General features: G+C 37.7%; 1 protein-coding gene across 1 annotated transcript in view; it reads left to right on the top strand.

Annotated features, from left to right (window-relative positions):
* Nucleotides 1–18,297, top strand: part of tnfrsfa (tumor necrosis factor receptor superfamily, member a) — a 52,629-nt gene that overhangs the window by 21,993 nt on the left and 12,339 nt on the right. The window contains exons 2-3 of the mRNA XM_014001789.1: nucleotides 8,099–8,270; nucleotides 12,623–12,754. Coding sequence (XP_013857243.1) covers nucleotides 8,099–8,270; nucleotides 12,623–12,754 — 304 coding nt within the window. The remainder of the gene's footprint in view (nucleotides 1–8,098; nucleotides 8,271–12,622; nucleotides 12,755–18,297) is intronic.

Genomic DNA, 18,297 nt, shown 5'->3' with positions numbered 1-18,297 from the left:
TATATATATATATATATATTTGTGCTGATAAGCCTGAGTGGTCTATTGACTGACCTTTATTTGTTCAAATAGTTGTTTTGGGCAGGTTAATAATTATCATTTTGATCCATACATTAGTAATGTCTGACTGGGCCTCGTGCCTTTTTATGTTCAACAAATTGGGCCCCGAGGTCAAAAAGGTTAAGAACCCCTGGTATAGATGTGATAAGTAGCATCATGTCATCGCTCACCAGTCGGCTTAATAATAAAATCATTTGTCCAATATGAAATGAAGAATATTCTGCTTTTTCCCCCAACTGTTAGGAGATATGGAGCGATCACAGCCCTGTAAATGGCCCATTGATGACCTGTGTCGTCTGAAAGGATATCCTGTCATTCACTCACAAATGCGTTCTCAGTGTACATGGCATTTGTAGAGATTGTGCCAAGGCAATTTGGAAGAACCCAGGGTGTTCAGAGGAAGTGGAGGAGTGCTACTGCTGTCAGATACACAGAAAGTCCCTCATTATTTTTTATTCAACCGTTTATTAGTTTAACTCGCAGCCACAAAAGCATTGCACAAACTTATCATAGACACGGACTGTACGACAATAGGACTGTGTTGTGTGAAATAATGTGCAGCAGAGCTCAGTCATTGTGCAGAGGATAGAGGAGACTGAAGTGGACTGAGCCACTTCAGCTCATGTTGGAGACTTTCCAGGGATTGTGGGTTTGAAAAGCTTTCCTCACTGAGGTTACGGTCACTCTGGTCTTCTTCCTCACTGGTTAAAGAGGTAAAGTTAGTCACTTCATGGCAGCTGAAGTGTTTGTGTACACAGTGGCTTTATGCCGTTGTGTTTTTCATGTAGTTTAGCAGATTTTGGTTTTTAAAGTGAGCCTGTGGTTGTATTTCTTTTATAGCTCAGTGTAACAAATAACACTTTAAAACAGTCATGAAACACCATAAAAACAATTTGATTATTAATTATTGAATTATTAATTGCAGCGTAATGGCTGTAATTATTTGCTTCTTTCATATGTTATTATATTTATAGATATTGATCAACAGAACACGCATCGATTGGTACAAAAACTATTTGTTTTGAATTTCTGATGTGGTCTCTCTGGTTTTGTTCTTTGTAGAAATGACTGGAGCTCTGTTTATTATTATTTAAAAACAGTTATAGGGAACAACCAGTCAGAAAACAAAACAAGAAATGTCTCATTTTTGGAAAATGACTCTTAACATCTAATTTTCACCACACAGAAAATAACATTTCTAAAACTGGTCACAAATGAAAACCTATAAGATTAACAGTTTTTATTCAAATCAGACACTTTGTCTGTGAAACAAAAAACACAAACTACAAACAATAAAATTTAGACAAAGAAATCTTCAGCCACATTCTAATTCAGACAGCTGTCGTGAGATTATTAAAGGATTATTTCATTTCATTTCTATTGAATCCAGGGTTTCCCCTACTGATCGTGGCGCACCGCCACGGCTAAATAAAAGCCACCACACCTTCGAAATTAATTTTTTTTTAAATCAACGTAAAAAGGGTTGACACAATCATGTCCGAGACACTCATGTTAAGATTATTTGCAGACATATTAACGATTCAGCAATGAAAATATAAATGGATTAAAAAAATACAGTTTTAAAACATGTTTCTACTAAAGGAAGCTACAGTAACTAAAAGGACAAAAAGCACAGCTCTGACGACCCACAGAACTTGACTGTAAACATCTACAATAATAACAATCAGATTTTTTTATTTGATGATTGATTCAAAATCTTCCCTAGAAATCAGAAAACATTATAAAACTTCAAGTCAGCTCCTTGTCCTTATTGGTTTTTGTGTTTTGTAGAATCAATGGGCCTCATGCAAGAACCGTTCGTACGCAGAGATTTGTTCTTAAGTTGTGCGTACGAGTGATTTAGGAGAATTTGTGGCATTCACCAATGTTTTCGTATTCTACGATTTTTTTCAGATACGAACAAAATTCASGAGTGGTCCAGACCTGTCGTATATTTTACGAGGAGTCAGTCTGCTGTTATCCAGACGGGTTTTCCTCCCTAATAACTTTATATTTTGTTAGTTTGAAGATATTTTGAGTTGAAATAAATTACACTCCATGATTATGTTGACAATAGGCCAGTGTTTCCCAAAGTTGGGGTCGGGACCCAAAGTGGGGTCCTGAAACATCAAGGTGGGGTCCTGAAAAGATTTTCTGAATTAATTACATTTTTGCCTTAGTTGTTACAAAGGAGTGAGGTTAGTATATTTAAAATGGAGAAATGTAGTATAAAATATTGTTACTATGCCCATGTTTAGTTGACCTGATACAAATGTTTATCATCCAAAAATAGTTGGGGGCTCAGGTCTCTGCTATTGTTATTATGTGGGTCAAAAGCTGAAAAGTTTGGGAACCACTGCACTTTGGTTCCCAAAGTTGGGCTTGGGACCCAATTATGGGTCATGAAGCACCTTGGATAATCTCCAGAAATCAATTTAAAGGGTAATAAAATAATTGCTGATGTAATAGTTTTCCTAAAATTATTACAAAAACACAAAATAAGCATAAATAAAGTATTTATACTTGTAAGCTGTTTAGATTGTCAGAAAGCCTGTGTTTTTAGGGTTATTAATGAAGTTTGTGTACTCACACCAGTAATATTTGGGGTGACAAGTTTTTGCCATGGATATTTTGTGGGTCAGAAGATAAAAAGTTTGGGAACCACTGCAATAGGCTATTCTGCTTGTATTAGAGTTATAATTTTAAATGTAATAATTTAGACTAACAATAAAAATTGTCCGTCCGTCCGTTTTCCGCCACGTGTCCGGGATCGGGTCGTGGGGGCAGCAGCAGGAGACCCCGCTCTCCCCAGCGACACCTTCCAGCTCGTCCTGGGGGACTCTGAGACGTTCCCAGGCCAGAGGGGATACATAATCCCTCCAGCGAGTCCTGGGTTTTCTCCAAAGTGCCAGACTTATTTTGAAAACATTTTAAAATGCTTATTTCAGAACCGCTACTGAGACCACTTCTGACCGCGCCGGGGGTGGTGGTGGGGGGGGCGGGTTTGATTTAACACAGTTTATACATTTAGCAGCTCTTTTTATTCCACAGCTGACCTGCTAAAGATGACAGATTTTCTTTTCTGGATCTCTGACAGACGGACTTCAATCTCTGAACTCGTAAAGTTCTTCTTTTTAGTTTTCGCTGTCATTTTCATGAATGAACACTTCCTGATATCTGAGGCAGGAAACAGCCTTATATGGTGTTTTTGGGGTGGTAATTATGCTAATCTCCTCTCCTTGTACACGAGCAGCTGGATACGAACAGATGGAATTTACGCAGCTCATTTACACACTTTTCCTGAAGATAGAAGAGTTTGTTGAATCTGACGTGACATGTTCGTACGAACCCTTTGTACGAACAAAAGTAAGAGAAATTTAGGATAAGAATGGGAACATGTTCCTGCATGAGGCCCATTGTGTTTTAGATTTCACAGACACCGTGGTATACAGTTGGTTCAGTGTAACATTTATTATTAAGCCACAAAACTTTATGTTGAACTTCAGCACATTAGGGGCTGTGGTGGACTTCACAAAGCTCACATTATAGAGGTTTCTGTGAACCTCCCAGCTTTTACCTTTTTTGGCACGGCCCAAACATTTATAGATTTTCGGGGCAGTAGAAGTACCTTTTAGTGCTGCCACATTTTTTTACACTTGTCTCTTTCTTTCCACATGTGCCTCTCTGCTGATTTTTCTCTCTCTACGTTTCACACGCCCTGCTACTTTTCCAAACTCCATGCCTTGCTGCACCCCCACCCCCACCGCCACCATCCAGCCGCTCTCTCACACAGAGTTGTGAAGTAAAAGCTCACCCTGTGTCGTGCAAGCTGTTAGTCTCCCCTCTCATTTCATCTGCCTCCCCTTCCCTTCTCTCTGCTGCCCCCCCCCACTCCCCCTCCCCAGAATGTTTGGATAGATCTAAATGGTGTGATTGTGACTGCTCCGCTGGTCGTCTCTTTTGGAAAGTCTGACGTTAGAGGGAGAGGAAGAAGGGAAAAGGCAGAGGGAATGTTTTAAACAACAAGGCATGGCGTCCCTCCAGAGACCCCAGTCTGGTGTCAGGAGTCTCTTCTTCAACACGTCCATCCTTCTCACTCTTTATTCCTCGTATTCTCCCACACACTCTTTTTAAACTCGTCTCTCATCTTCAGCTTGTTGTCTCGTGTTTCTCATCTTTGTTTTTTAAATCAGGCCCTACTTTCTCTGAACACTTTAGTGGAGGTTGTCAGGGGGGGGGTTGCTGGTGCACAAGAGATGCAAAACCTCTGAATCTAGGGCTCTCGTTTACCCAGGGAGGTGTCCTGTTGCGTTTTCGACGCTCCGTGCTGGTTTCGTGTGTCACGGCATTCAAAGGGCCCGGGCTAAAGAATGTGGGTCATTTGAAGTAGACGCACTAAAGTGTGTTGTTTGCCAGTGAATGGAGCCTTCTCACGTTGACATGGTGAAAAGCGTGTGAATAAACACCATCGCCTGGGGGCCACACTAAAGTGTTCGGCTGTATTCTCCTCCGTACCCCACCTACACAGGCCTGTTATTATCTGTCACATGAATGGGTTTCTGGGATCTCATCTGATACGACCAGGGCTGAAACCATTCCTCGAATAATTCGAGTAATTCTAGGGCTGGGCGGTATGACCCAAATTTTTTATCACGGTATTTTCAACAATTACACCGGTTTCATGATATTTGACAGTATTTTTTTCGTCACAGCTCAGCTGATAATAAAATGTACATTCTTTGCTTATTGACTTTTTTCTTTTACTGTACCTCTGTATCACTGTTTCCCTCCTTGTGTACGTCTTTTCTTCTTTGTCTGGTTGTAGACAGTAATCATGCATTTACTGTAGGTCAGATCGTGAAGGGTTGAGAAAAATCATTATCTGGTCTATCGTTGTGTGTTAATAAAACTTAAAGGGACGACTCACCTTGCACACCAGTCAACTCCACTACATTACGAAACTACTTACCCCCGGGCTTTTCACAATAAAAGCACGCTAGATTCTCCATGCAATAGCATCTCCAATATAACGAAGCACATTAAATCTAACCGTGCACGTCACTGAAGAGTTGTTTACTATTCAGCGATATTCAGCGATGGTGAAAACACTTTTTTTTTTTACGTCAGACCATATAAGCCACTGAAACACACCACCCGCCGCCAGTTGTTCCAACAATAACGTTAGCATGCTAATGCGCTTAGTGGTGCTGCGAGGAAACATGTCCTCAGGGAAACAGCGGCCACGACGAAACGTTGCGCACGTGTTCAGGCTATTTACACCGGTATTCAGAAAAGTCATATCATAACAAAAATAAAAACCGGTTTTCGGTACAAAACGGTATACCTCCCAGCACTAAGTAATTCGATTACAAAAAATCCTCCAGGCAAATTTATCTGCCTCCAAGCTTCGTAAAAAATACACGTTTACATGTTTTTTGTGTTACACCCAATGCTACTATGTTACCGCTTCCGCTAACAGTTAGCTGTCGAAGCGTCACGCGTGTATGCTTGCTAAGCGCTATATTTAGCTTCAGAAGAAGACGAAGAGTGCCGAAACGAAGCGCCCAAAAGACGACGAATTAAAAAAAAGTATAGGAACGTTTAAAACTAAACAGAAAAGACGACAACGTGCAGTACGCTTCACATCCGCGATGTTTGTGCCCCGGAACAAAAACACTGCTGCGTGTAACGAACATGTCCGGAGTTAAAGGGATCCCCGATTGGTTGTAACATTAGATTTTATATGATAAACATATACTTTAACTGTAAAATAAATACTGTAAAAATACTGTAGGCTGTTTAGTTTTTATCATTTTTAAACTAAAAGTTTAAAAATATATTACACGGACGGGGCCATTTTATTTACACGCAAAGCATTCTGGGTAAACGATGACATCAACTAGGTCATCGGTGCGAGGCTGCTAGTGAGCTATATCCACCCTGAAGGTTAATCTTGGACAATATCTGATGATCGACTCTTTTAAATGAAACCAGAGAGCGTTGACAGAGAGGAGAAGGTAGAAATGACTCAGCCTGGAACTGAAAATATGGATGGAGGACAACAGAGCTGCTTCATGGAAGAAGAACCTCAGCTTAGCGTGTTAGCTTTAGCATTAGCCCTGACGCTATCACCATATATATACATTAGCTCAGCGCTACACATTTTCCTCTCGTCACTGAGGTCCTCCATCCACATGACAGAGAGGGGAACACAAAAATGACTCTGTCTGCAACTGAAAATATGGATGGAGGACCTCAGTTTAGCTTGTTTGTCAAGCTAGCGCCGAGCTAACACATATCAGGCAATATAGCATGGGCGCTAGTGCAAAAGCTAACAGGCTAAGCTGAGGTTGTTCTTCCATGAAGCAGCTCTGTTGTCCTCCATCCATATTTTCAGTTCCAGGCTGAGTCATTTCTACCTTCTCCTCTCTGTCAACGCTCTCTGGTTTCATTTAAAAGAGTCGATCATCAGATATTGTCCAAGATTAACCTTCAGGGTGGATATAGCTCGCTAGCAGCCTCGCACTGAGGACCTATCCACGTCATCATTTACCCAGAATGCTTTGTGTGGAAATAAAATTGCTCCGTCCATGTTAAAATATATTTTAAAAATTTACAAAACTAAACAGCCTACAGTATTTTTACAATCTTATTTTACAGTTAAAATAAATGTTTATCAAATAAAGTCTAATGTTACAACTAATCGTGGATCCCTTTAACAACAGGTATCGTTCACTTTGCAAAATACGGTTACCTAAATCTGTGATAATCTGTCAGGTTACAGATGTATAAGGAGGAGGTATATTTAAGCAAACGTTATTTGTGCTGACTAATCATGATGGCAGGGTTTTATTAAACAGTGTGTAAGTTGTGTGATTAAAAACAAGACTTACTGTAAGTTTGTCAGATAAAAATAAAAGCACAGCAACAGATCGACAGCCTGAGCTGAAACATCTTCGTTGATATGTTTTTATCTTAGTTTAAATGAGATACTTGGAGTAAATATTTCAAGTTTAAAAGTATTTATAGAAGATAGTTGGATTTCTTTAATTATTTGCTGCTGCTTTTTATGATTTTAGCCTTCATTACTACGGTCAGATTCCTATTGCCTTAATGGGAGCCCTGCACCAACCTAATAACAGTCTTAAAAATTGTGAATTTTTTGTTACAATTAACAAGAGAATGCTACAAAACTAAATTGCAATACCCAAATGTTTATACTACCCATTTTACTTGCTAAATTTCTACCCCCCCCCCCCAAAAAAAAATAAATAAACAATAACAATAAATTTAAGCATTTAGATTTTTCTATGATGGTTAAAAATGATTAAATGACAGAGTGTTTTTAATTAATGCCTCCTCAAACCTTACATACATAAATACAAACAAATGGAGTTTAAAATGCATTAATTAATACAACTGGTGTAATTTTACTTTGATTGTAGCAGGGTCATCAGCAGGTGTATATTACCCCACCACAATATTAAATAATTGTATTTCTCATAAAACAAGATTAAATAATTACTGCAGAGCATGACAATTTTTTATATCCGATTACTCGATTAATCGTCAGAATAATCGATAGATTAATCGTTAGCTGCAGCCCTAGATACGACCATCAGTTGGTCTTATCAAGCTCTCCGTTTGTCCCACAGCGGAGGAAGCAGAAACCAGGAGAAGTAGATCATCATAATTAAATTTGTTTGCACGCTGCGCTCACTGTGTGTACGTTGGTGTATATGTCCATGTTCTGCACACACACTATCATGTTGCTTGTAGTTGTGAGGGGCTGCGTGGTTTCTTTAATTGCTTCCCCACAGCAGATGTTCCGATCAGATGGTTCACATTAAGTCAGAGATTGCTTACACAACGTTCCTTATGAAGATACGCTCCCTCCTTTACCGTCCTTCATCTCAGCCGTTCCACTGAGTGACTCTATATGTTGTGAACACAACCCGAAGAGAAATCAAAGCTCATTTTGTTTTCCTCCCTCTCTCTCTTTCTTTTTTTTATGGTCTCCCTGTCCTTGATGATGCAGGTGTTCGTGGCAGTGCTCCTCGTCGGGCCCGTTTGTCACGCAGCAGAACCGCCGGCGTCTCAGTGGTCTGGCGAGGATTCCAAGAACATCACGGTGCTCAGATTCCACCGGATCTGCCTGGAGAACGAGCAGTACCACCATCAGGGGCTCTGCTGCCTCAACTGCCAGGCTGGTAAGGATGGGAACGAGCCGGACACGGTTCCAGCGTTTCTCGTCTAAAAAACACAGAAATGAGTCATTTCCTCTTTTATCCTCTGCTGCAGCCAGAACCTTAGGGGCCAGTTTGAGCCAAAATGTGAACGGATCTAAAATCATGAGTTAATTCAGATTGTTTTAGAAATTTCATAAGATTAAGTTTTATTGCTGGCTATAAATTTAATTTGGCCAAGACAGTTTCTGTTAATGAGCCTCCACACAGCATGTAAATGTGTCAGATGAGATTCAGTTCAGCTTGGTGCTTTTCATCCAGTTTTTGGAGTTTTATAAGAAAACAGTATTTTTTTTATTGAGTTTTTGGCAGCAGTTTAATCCCTTTTATAACAGTAACTTTAGTTTCTAACTGAAACTAATGTTTGAGCTCTTAAACTTGCAGAGAAACAGCTGAATAATCATTTGTCACACACTTTTCTGTTCTTTTCAAGCAGCTTAATGTTAGTGTCTTGTTTCAAGTTTCAATATAACAAACATTTATAAAATTTACTGTAGTACGTATATCAGTTATATATGTCAATGTGCAGCTCGATCAGGAGTGTGTCCTGAGTTTTGGTAGCAGTATGACCTGAACAAACTTTATGCAAAATCTTGACTCTGTCATAAATAATGGTATTTATCCTGTTTCCAACCAGTTGTAGAGTGAATTCCTATCGAACTTTTCAAAATTTGCAAAAAATTAAATAAATAAAAATTTTGAATCTAGACTGTTTCCATCTAGTTTCCCTCTCGACTGTTTGATGCGAATAAACAAGGCTACACAACGCGTGATTACGTCAGACGTCGGCGACAAGCTTTGCGGTAGTAAACAGGAAGTGAAACTTGCTAACTAGCAGAGGCTAATCATCTCGGGACAATGGAGCGATTTTTTTCGTGAATGCCTTGCTATTGGGCAAGTTGTAATTATTCTATCTATTCAGCTACAGGCTATGTTTAACGCTGCCAGGAGACGTAGGGAAATAAACGCAATATTTTTGCACGTTTATGATAACATCCAGGACGAGGCAGGAAAACGGAAACAGCTGAACGTCATGTGAGGTAAATATGCGCTACGTCAGAATTTATTCGGCAAACGTGTTTCCATCTCCCGTTTTGCGCATTAACTACTTTGTGAATCATCCAAAAACCACCTCAAGCGAGCGTAAAAACTTTTTAGCGAATTGAGAATTTTTTTTTTCGAATTTTGCTGTTTCCATCTGACTTTTTTTCGCATTTTTAATGCGACACTTCTAAATGCGCATCAAAAAGCCTTGATGGAAACACGGTTATTGTTGTGAAACAGATGAGAAAACCTTTCCCACTTTGGAGCTCTGTAGCTCAGTCATATTTCACAGTAACCCTAACCCTAACAACATTCAGGGCTTCAATATTTCACAGAAACGTAGACTTTACATGATTGAGCTGATATTTTGAATACACTTTAGGTTTGGGTATTAATGGAAATTTTACCACAGAATGTTTTGAAAAGTTTGTTGATGTCGCTTACCAACTTTTTCAAAGTGTTTTCTAATGTTTTTTATTCCCACATGAGACATTCCTAAAATAATCACACCTGAATTTTTTTTTAAGTTTTTTGGTAAAGACAAAAAAACTTAACCAAAGGTTTACCATACGACTTCTTTTTAGATTGATTTGATTTGATTTATTTTATTTAACAGGAAAGATTATTAAAAATCAAGCCTGACTCAGCATAATTGCTTTTTTACAGCAAGTTCCTGTTCTGCAGCACATAAAACACTCAGAATTACAGCATCACAATCACATCATTATACACCATAGACACAAAGACAAACAAGCATACCAAATTTCAAAAAGGCAGCATTTGCAAAATAGGACGTCTAAATATGAGCACAACAAAAAGTGTCCAGCAGATGGCAGACAAGATTCTTCTTAAAGGGCTGTAGTTTTGAAATGGACTTTATGTTTTGAGGAATGTCATTCCATGCTTTAGTATAAACATAGAAGAAAGACCTCTGGCCGTAACAGTTTTTAAAAGTTGGTAATATCAGTTGTCCTTTTGTAACAGATCTAGTTGAATTCCTGACACGTTGGTGATTATTTTAGGAAGGTGTCGTTACCTATTCCACAGTTTATACAGGAAAATTATGGCTATTTATCAGCTTAGATTATCACAAAAGAAAGTCCCAAATTATATGGAAAAAGCTTGTTAAATGCCAATTTGACCCTTCATTCATTCATTCATTCATTTCATTTATTCATTTCATTTCATTAAAAATAAAATAAAATAAAAATAAAATACAAAATAAAAATACAATAAAATAAAATACAAACAAAAACAAAAAAACTAATAAAATTAAATAAAAGGCAGCAGAAAGAAGAAAAAAATCTTAAATCTGTGCCTTTCCTTCATCAAATATATTTACTAATAATAATCTTTATGCATCTTGACCCTTCAGCCTTCCTTCAGAAATAATCTTAATTTTAATATGTAGAAGTTATTAATCATTCTCAGTTATCCAGTTATTCCAAACTACATGACAGAAACTGTAGAAGTCAGCTTTATTCGTATAGCACAGTTCAACAGTGAATGTTTTGCACTTTAAGGAAATAAAATCAATTAAATGAGCAGAAATTTAAAAAATGTCAAATTAAAACCAATATTTCAATGTTTTAAACAGTTTAGAAATATCAGAACTGTGTGTGTTCATCACCTTAAAAGCTGAGAATGTAAATTATAATATTTACCCTCAGAACTCTTGAAGAGTTCCTGCACATCTTTAGCAAAAGTTTGGAATTTTAGTAATTTTCAAGTTGGGATAAGTATGTGAGGAAAACGAGGCATGAAAAACATCAGTTTTCAGATTTTTCTTACCAAGTGCATTTAAAAAAAATATATTTCTAAAAGAGGAACACAAAAACAACTATTTGCATTTTTGGTTCAGCAGTTTTTGCAAACTGAAACTCCTGATATTCTAAATGTACTGCATGGAAAACTAAAACTGTTTAACTGACTTAGAGGCTTAAATCTTTTATGTGTTTTTAGATTTGCACATTTGCAAGAAAGGAGTTCTGTGATTAAAAATAGTTTTGGCAGTTTCATCAGTAAAGGATAAATAATCGTATCTTTTGTAGTATGTAAAGTAAATAAAAACAAAACCTCTTAGAGAGGAGGAAAATAAAACTAATTTGACTAAAACAGACAGATCATCAAACAGCAAATCTGTCCAAACCCAGAAAGTTTCCCTACGTTCAGACATTTTTTTATGTCTAATAAGACTTCAAATGAACAGAAAACGTTCAAATGTTGAGTCTGGAGAGGTTTGGAATTTCAAAACAGACTGCAGGAAGCCTGGGTTTGGAAGGCGCTGTCCTCGCTCGTCACGTCTGGAAACACTGGGGGACGGCCAGGAGCCCAACGCAAACCCAGAGGAAAAACAGGGAGAAGTGCAGGATTTAAAGTCATTTTTTTACTCCCGAGCCGCTCAAAGCAAACGTTTTAATTAATCATGTTCATAATGTAATAAGGAGTTTCACGTTTTTCTCTGAGCTCACAATATAATTAAGTCCTGATGTAATTACTGCGCTCTGCTGTGACTCATTGGGTTATTTCATTCACCTCTCCGTTCTAAGAAATGCCCTGCTGTAATTCATCAAGTCAGGTTTGTTGATTTGTTTTTGTTTGTTTCTTAAAAGGAAACAACAGGCTCTTTGGTTCGTAAATGATCCCTAGAAAACTGCTAACTTTGTCCACTGACATTTGAATTAAATTGCATGCATTAATTTCTTGTGGCTTTTAGCCACAGGCTGGACAGATTTTCTTTCAAAGTAATATTTTATTTTTAGCTGATCTTTCCCTCTCTCATCCGTCCCACTTAAATGTCCCTTTAGTTGTTGCCACCGACTTAAAAGTTTTTGGTCAGTTCGAGTTCAACCAAAGATGTTTTTGTCCCGTGTAACATCCAACCCCAGTCTTTTTATTATTCTATTTGTACATCAGATAAATCCAGAGAACACATGAGAATCAAGTGGTTTGTCCTCACAACATGCTTGAACTGATCAGAGATAAGGGAGATAATCAGGCAGTGAAGTAGGTCAGATCTGTGTGTGCTTTAATGAAACTACTTCCATGAAATGGAGACACCGTGGAAAAAAAAGACGTTTTTAAAAACGAAACCTTCACAAATAAACACTCAGAAAACCAGCCTTAAACTACCTGCTGTAATCCCATCAGTTCACAGCTGTAATCCGTGTTAGACCTGCAGAAAACCTGCGACATTAATGAGGCTACAGCTGTCAGGACAGTCTGTGAGGTGTGCATGTGTTTATCATTGCTCTGGGTTTTGTTTGACGCAGGAACCTTCGTGCAGAAGCCCTGTGAAACAGACCAGGAGCAGGGAACGTGTGTGCCCTGCGAGCACGGACAGACCTACACGGAGCACTCCAACGGCATGAACCGCTGTTTACCCTGCACGCACTGCCGCCAAGGTAACCGCCTTTACTTCACACCCGGCATCATCACTTTACGTGAAACGGTCTTCAAATAAAGTGAAGCTGCTCGGTTTGTTTCAGTCGACTTCAGCTCGTCGTAGCTTGTTGATCAGCAGTCCACAGCCTCCTGCTTTCATTTTGAGTCTAAAACACTGACATAACCAGAAACATGCTTTGAACTTTGTGCAGCAAGTACCGTATTTATTCATGTTTAATACCATCTCATGTATAATACAACCCCCCCTTTTTTGAACTTAAAAAGCATAAAAAAATTAATCCTCAAACTACCTCCAATTTCATACAGACTTGAAGATTTTTCAGCCTTTGCAGTCTTTATACATATCAGTAAAATGATCATTGGACTGTTCATTTTATTTTAACAACATATGTACTAAAAGGTATTTTAACTACAAATATATATCAGCTGTAGCAGCATCATATGAATTCTGGTGTTTTACACATAGTCCACCAGGAGGCGCCAACACAAAAGTCAGAGACTTCACATGAGATTTGGACCATCTTGTGGGGGAAAAGCAGATTACTTCCTACTCACGAGCGCCCCCCCCCTCTGGTGAGGAAACTTTTTTTCAGGGATACAAACTTTTTCAGAACACCGGTAGACGGCAGCCATTACAGATGAACATGTGTTGTTGTTGTTCCAGGAGCGGCTCGATCACACGCTAATGTCATTAGTTTTGTTATCATTACTAAGATGCAGGACTACTTTCCCCCCCTTTTTTCACATCATGTCTCCTGCCTGGATCTGTTATTATCTCCCTCTGAAGCACAGAGGAGTGTCAGAGGTGAGCTCGTTTCAACTGCTTTTTACAACACGGTCTCATTTCCGGACTCAATAATTTTGTGAATGAAGCCGATATTTCAGTTAAAATACATAAGTAAAAATATTTATCTGAGTATAGTACTACCCCCCAACTTTATGGATGATTTTGTGGATTAAATTTTACGTATTATACTTGAATTAATACGGTAGCTACTTTGCTGCTCAGTAGAAAAAAAACATAGTTTCTCTGTATTCTGTGTCCTCGGACAGATTATTTGTGTCAGGTTGAACAACGAGAAACTTTGATCAGATTTCTTGTGTTGATTTAAAAGAAAAGAATAATCCAACACCTCAGTGAGTCTCCTCTTAATTCAATGCTTTTAAAACGGAGGAAAGCGCAGATTGGATCAGATAGTCCTTGTTGTCAAAGATCTGTTGTTTTAGGACAGTTGATCCGTCTTTGTGCCCCCCCCCCCCCTCCTTTCACAGCCACTCATGAAAATGGGGTCTTATGATGTTACACAGAGCAGCAGGGTGTGTCTTTGTTGTTTTTGTTTGGTGGGCTGAATGCGAGTGTTTCTCGTCTCTGGAGGTTTGCTTGTGCGTCGGTCTTACCTGGCTGAGCTGGGTGGGGCTGTGTGCCATTGTCTCCCTACACTGGGGTGTCTTTGTGTCCTCTGAAAGGCTTCAGAAAAAGAGACTCCTGTTACACGGGACGTGTCTCTACTCACTTATTGCAGTTTTAAAACTGAGGAAAGGGTTTTTTATTTTGTTGTTGTTATGTGTGTGTGATTCCTGACAGTGTGATGCTTCAGTTTTTAGTTCAACAAACATGAGTACAGTATAAGTGCATTGTGTAAATGCGCCAAATTTAGCTGCACAAGCTGAATATAGCTGAAAGGTGTTTGATGATTTAACCTGCAGCTGACTGGGTGTTTGTCTAATTTAATCTGGTGTCTTGTTGTTAAATCTTTAATTTTCTGACCTTTAAATCCCACCAGTTCCTTCTAAGATCCCCTCAATTTGTTACCTTGTAAAATAAAATTTGCTCACTCAAGTTAAGCTGTTTTAATCTTACCTGGAATTTATCAATTCCACCTCCTTTAAATATCTAAAAAAAACTTATTTATTATTACATTTTTTCCTGTTTATATATCTTTTGGACATTTTTGCAATCAAACTACTTTTGCATACTTTTCACTATTTTAACCGTTAATATCTTAAAACATCCAACTTGACTGGAAAAAGTCTGCTTTAATTTTAATATTTTTACTTTTTTATATTTTTTTAATTAACTTTGTTTACAAGACTTGTATTCATGGGTAAACAGAATTTGCCAATTCCTTTCTTTGTGTCCTCTCTCTGTTTTTCTGCAGGGTTCCTGCAGATCCTTAAAAAGTCTTAAAAGGCCTTGAATTCATCAATCCAAAATTAAGGCCTTAATTAGCCTTAAAATGTCTTAAATCAATATTTCAAACATCTTAAAAATGTTAAAACTTTGTAAGTAGGATGATTGTAATTCATCTCAAATATTAAAATAATTGTTAACATTTATTTATTTTTGTAAATATTCACATGCAGACATTCCTCTTTGACATCACTTCCTGTTAGTTTACATGCAAATATCTCAACAACTGTCCATCAATGTGAAATTTGTTTTGTAATATGTTAATGTTGCCAAAAATGCATCACTTTTCTTACAGTACAATAGATGTCACAGGCACATTAAGGTTTGATGTACAGCAAATTGGGGTTTAGACCCCACTGTGGGTCCTAAAACTCCAAATTTTGGGTCGTTAGAGGATTTCCAGAAATTAAGTAAAGTTTAAAACTGACTGCTAATAATGTTTCTGTATGGATAAAAATAGGGATGCTCGATATATCTGTATTGATATCGGTATCGGCCGATATTGTCAATTTTTTAGAATATCAGTATCGGTCCGATATGTAAAACTGGGCCCATATTAACGTCCGATATTGATTTCCCCTTTTTTATCTTTTGTGTTTCTGTTTTGGGAGGGGGGATGGTTGGTTCATTGGTATCTGTTTGATCATAATAGTGAAAATGACGCTACGTAACCAGGAATAACTGAAGTAGAGTCATGTCAGAGGTCTGGTTGTTTATTTACGGTATCAACAAAAGACCTAAGTGTGTTTGTGTGTATATGTATGCTATAATTTGTGTGTTTGTGTAATATCGGTAAATATCGGTTATCGGCCATAACACCAATAATTATATCTATATCGGCTGAAATTTTCATATCGGTGCCTCCCTAGATAAAAACAGTCTATTAGCAATATTTGAATACTTCAACCAAAAATACTTTGGTTCATGAGTTTCTGCCACAGATTTTATTTATGTATTTTTTTGTCATTTGTGTTTATTATTAAACTGGTCTTAAATTTAATTTCACCTGGCATTAAAAAGTCTTAAAAAGTCTTAAATTTAACTTTCCTTAAAATGTAGGAACGCTGTTCTTTTCAAACGCATCTGCATTTAGCTAATGTTTTGCTCATTTTAGCTTTTAACGGCTGTTTTGATCATTTTAGCCTCGTGCAAACCTCAAACGAAGAGATAAAATATTTAATAAGAACAAAAACAAGAATAAATCTCGTGTTAGTTTTGGTCAAAGCTTCAAAGAGCCGCTGCAGAGGGACCACATATATACGTATGGTCATATATACAGTAAATATGGGCCCTGGAGCCACAGGTTTCAGAGCCCTGCATTAACCTGAACCAGCCAGCCGGAGCTCCAATATAAACCTGAACATGTTAGAGGAGACCTCTGTGCCATGTTAGGATGCCCCAGCATGATCAACCCTTTTTAATTATTTGGTTTTGAAAGTTTGTCACACTGAGAACTTTGTGCACTCAGACTGAACCCAAGTGTTTTCTGGAACACTGGAGACTTTGCTGTTGGGAGCTCTTCTTATTGGTTTAATACATGATTTATGGTGTCACATTGAGAAGCTTTGCTTGAGGTTTTTCAAGTTTTCTGGGTCTTGTTAAAGTTTTTTCACCACCGACTGATATTGTAGGTTATTCAGAGCTTGTTAAGATTTTATAGCACAAATCACATCAGCTGAATGAAATATTTATCTGCAAATTAGAGGGAAATATCGCTCTGATGATCAAATTCTGTGATACAGACTCACTCTGAGCACACATGAGAATTTCATGAGGTGGCGTCATCCTCATATTCCTCAGTTCTCCTGCTGCTTTGTTTACAAATATTCGTAGAAGTTCTCTGTATGTACTGTAGTCAGCTGTCACTACACATCTGTCTGATTACGCAATTCTAATACAAAAAGTTGAATTAATTAAAGGAAAGGAATTCATATTGCCCGCCAAAAAATCAAACAACTGTCCGGCAAGACCTGTTTGTGCTTGGAGTATGTGTTGGAGCAGAGTTGTAAAGTAACTACGTACAAATACTTTATTACTGTACTTAATAGGGGTGCAACAATACAGAAAATTTACGATTTGGTTCGGTTCGATACTTTAGTCTCACGGTTCAATATTTTTTCGATACAAAAAAAGATAAATTTCCATGCCCCTTTTAACTTGTAATTTATTTATATTAATTATGAACATTTGTTTAACCTCAAAAGTATAGTTTTTAAATTAAATGTTGCTGAAACAAGTTTCTCAGTGGATCTGTGCTCAAAAATGCAGCCTAGGTGGAGTAGTCGAACACAGATCCACTGATCCTTCAACACAGAGCATCTTCAGAAGACAAGCAGATAAAGTTAATTTTAAAAACCTGTATTGTTCCATACAAGTGTGTATTGAGCCTAAAGCACTGTTCGATACGGGTACATGTATTGTTGCACCCGTAGTACTTAAGTAGAATTTTTGGGTATCTGTACTTCACTTGAGTAATTATTTTTCAGCCTACTTTTTACTTCTACTTCTTACATTTTCACACAATTATCTGTACTTTCTACTCCTTACATTTTTTTAAAAAAGGCAAGAAGTAGAAAGTCGTTACTTTTATTTCATTTTTGCTTGTTTTAATTCCAGCTTGTTTTTGTAAAAAATAAATACTACATAAATAATAATAATACATAAATACATATAAACTGTGGCTTCTAGATAGAATGAATTTAATTGTGGTTGAATAAGTATAAGAATATAAAATTCTGGTACTGTTTGTGACATGATTTGTACACAAACAAATCATGTCACACTCCAGCAGGACATAATCATTAAAATAAAAGGACTGTACTTAAGAAGTACTGTATTTATTCAAGTGTAATAGGTAAAGTTTAATCCATAAAATCATCCATAAAGTTGGGGGGTAGTACTATACTCAGATAAATATTTTTACTTATGTATTTTAACCGAAATATCGGCTTCATTCACAAAATGCCTGAGTCCGGAAATGAGACCGCGTCATAAAAATCAGTTGAAATGAGCACACCTCTGACACTCCTCTGTGCTTCAGAGCGAGATAATAACAGATCCAGGCAGGAGACATGATGTGAAAAAAAGAAAAAAAAGTAGTCCTGCACCTTAGTAATGATAACAAACTAATGACATTAGCGTGTGATCGAGCCACTCCTGGAAAAACAACAAGCACATGTTCGTCTGTAATGGCTGCCGTCTACCGGTGTTCTGAAAAAGTTTGTATCCATGACAAAAAGTTTCCCCACCAGAGGGGGCGCTCACGAGTAGGAAGTAATCTGCTTTTCCCCCACAAGATGGTCCAAATCTCATGTGAAGTCTCTGACTTTTGTGTTGGCGCCTCCTGGTGGA

The sequence above is a fragment of the Austrofundulus limnaeus genome, unplaced genomic scaffold (genome assembly GCF_001266775.1).
Source record: "Austrofundulus limnaeus strain Quisiro unplaced genomic scaffold, Austrofundulus_limnaeus-1.0 Scaffold10, whole genome shotgun sequence".
NCBI lineage: Eukaryota > Metazoa > Chordata > Actinopteri > Cyprinodontiformes > Rivulidae > Austrofundulus > Austrofundulus limnaeus.
Note: the sequence above shows the minus strand (reverse complement) of the source record. Positions and strands in the feature narration are given on the sequence as shown.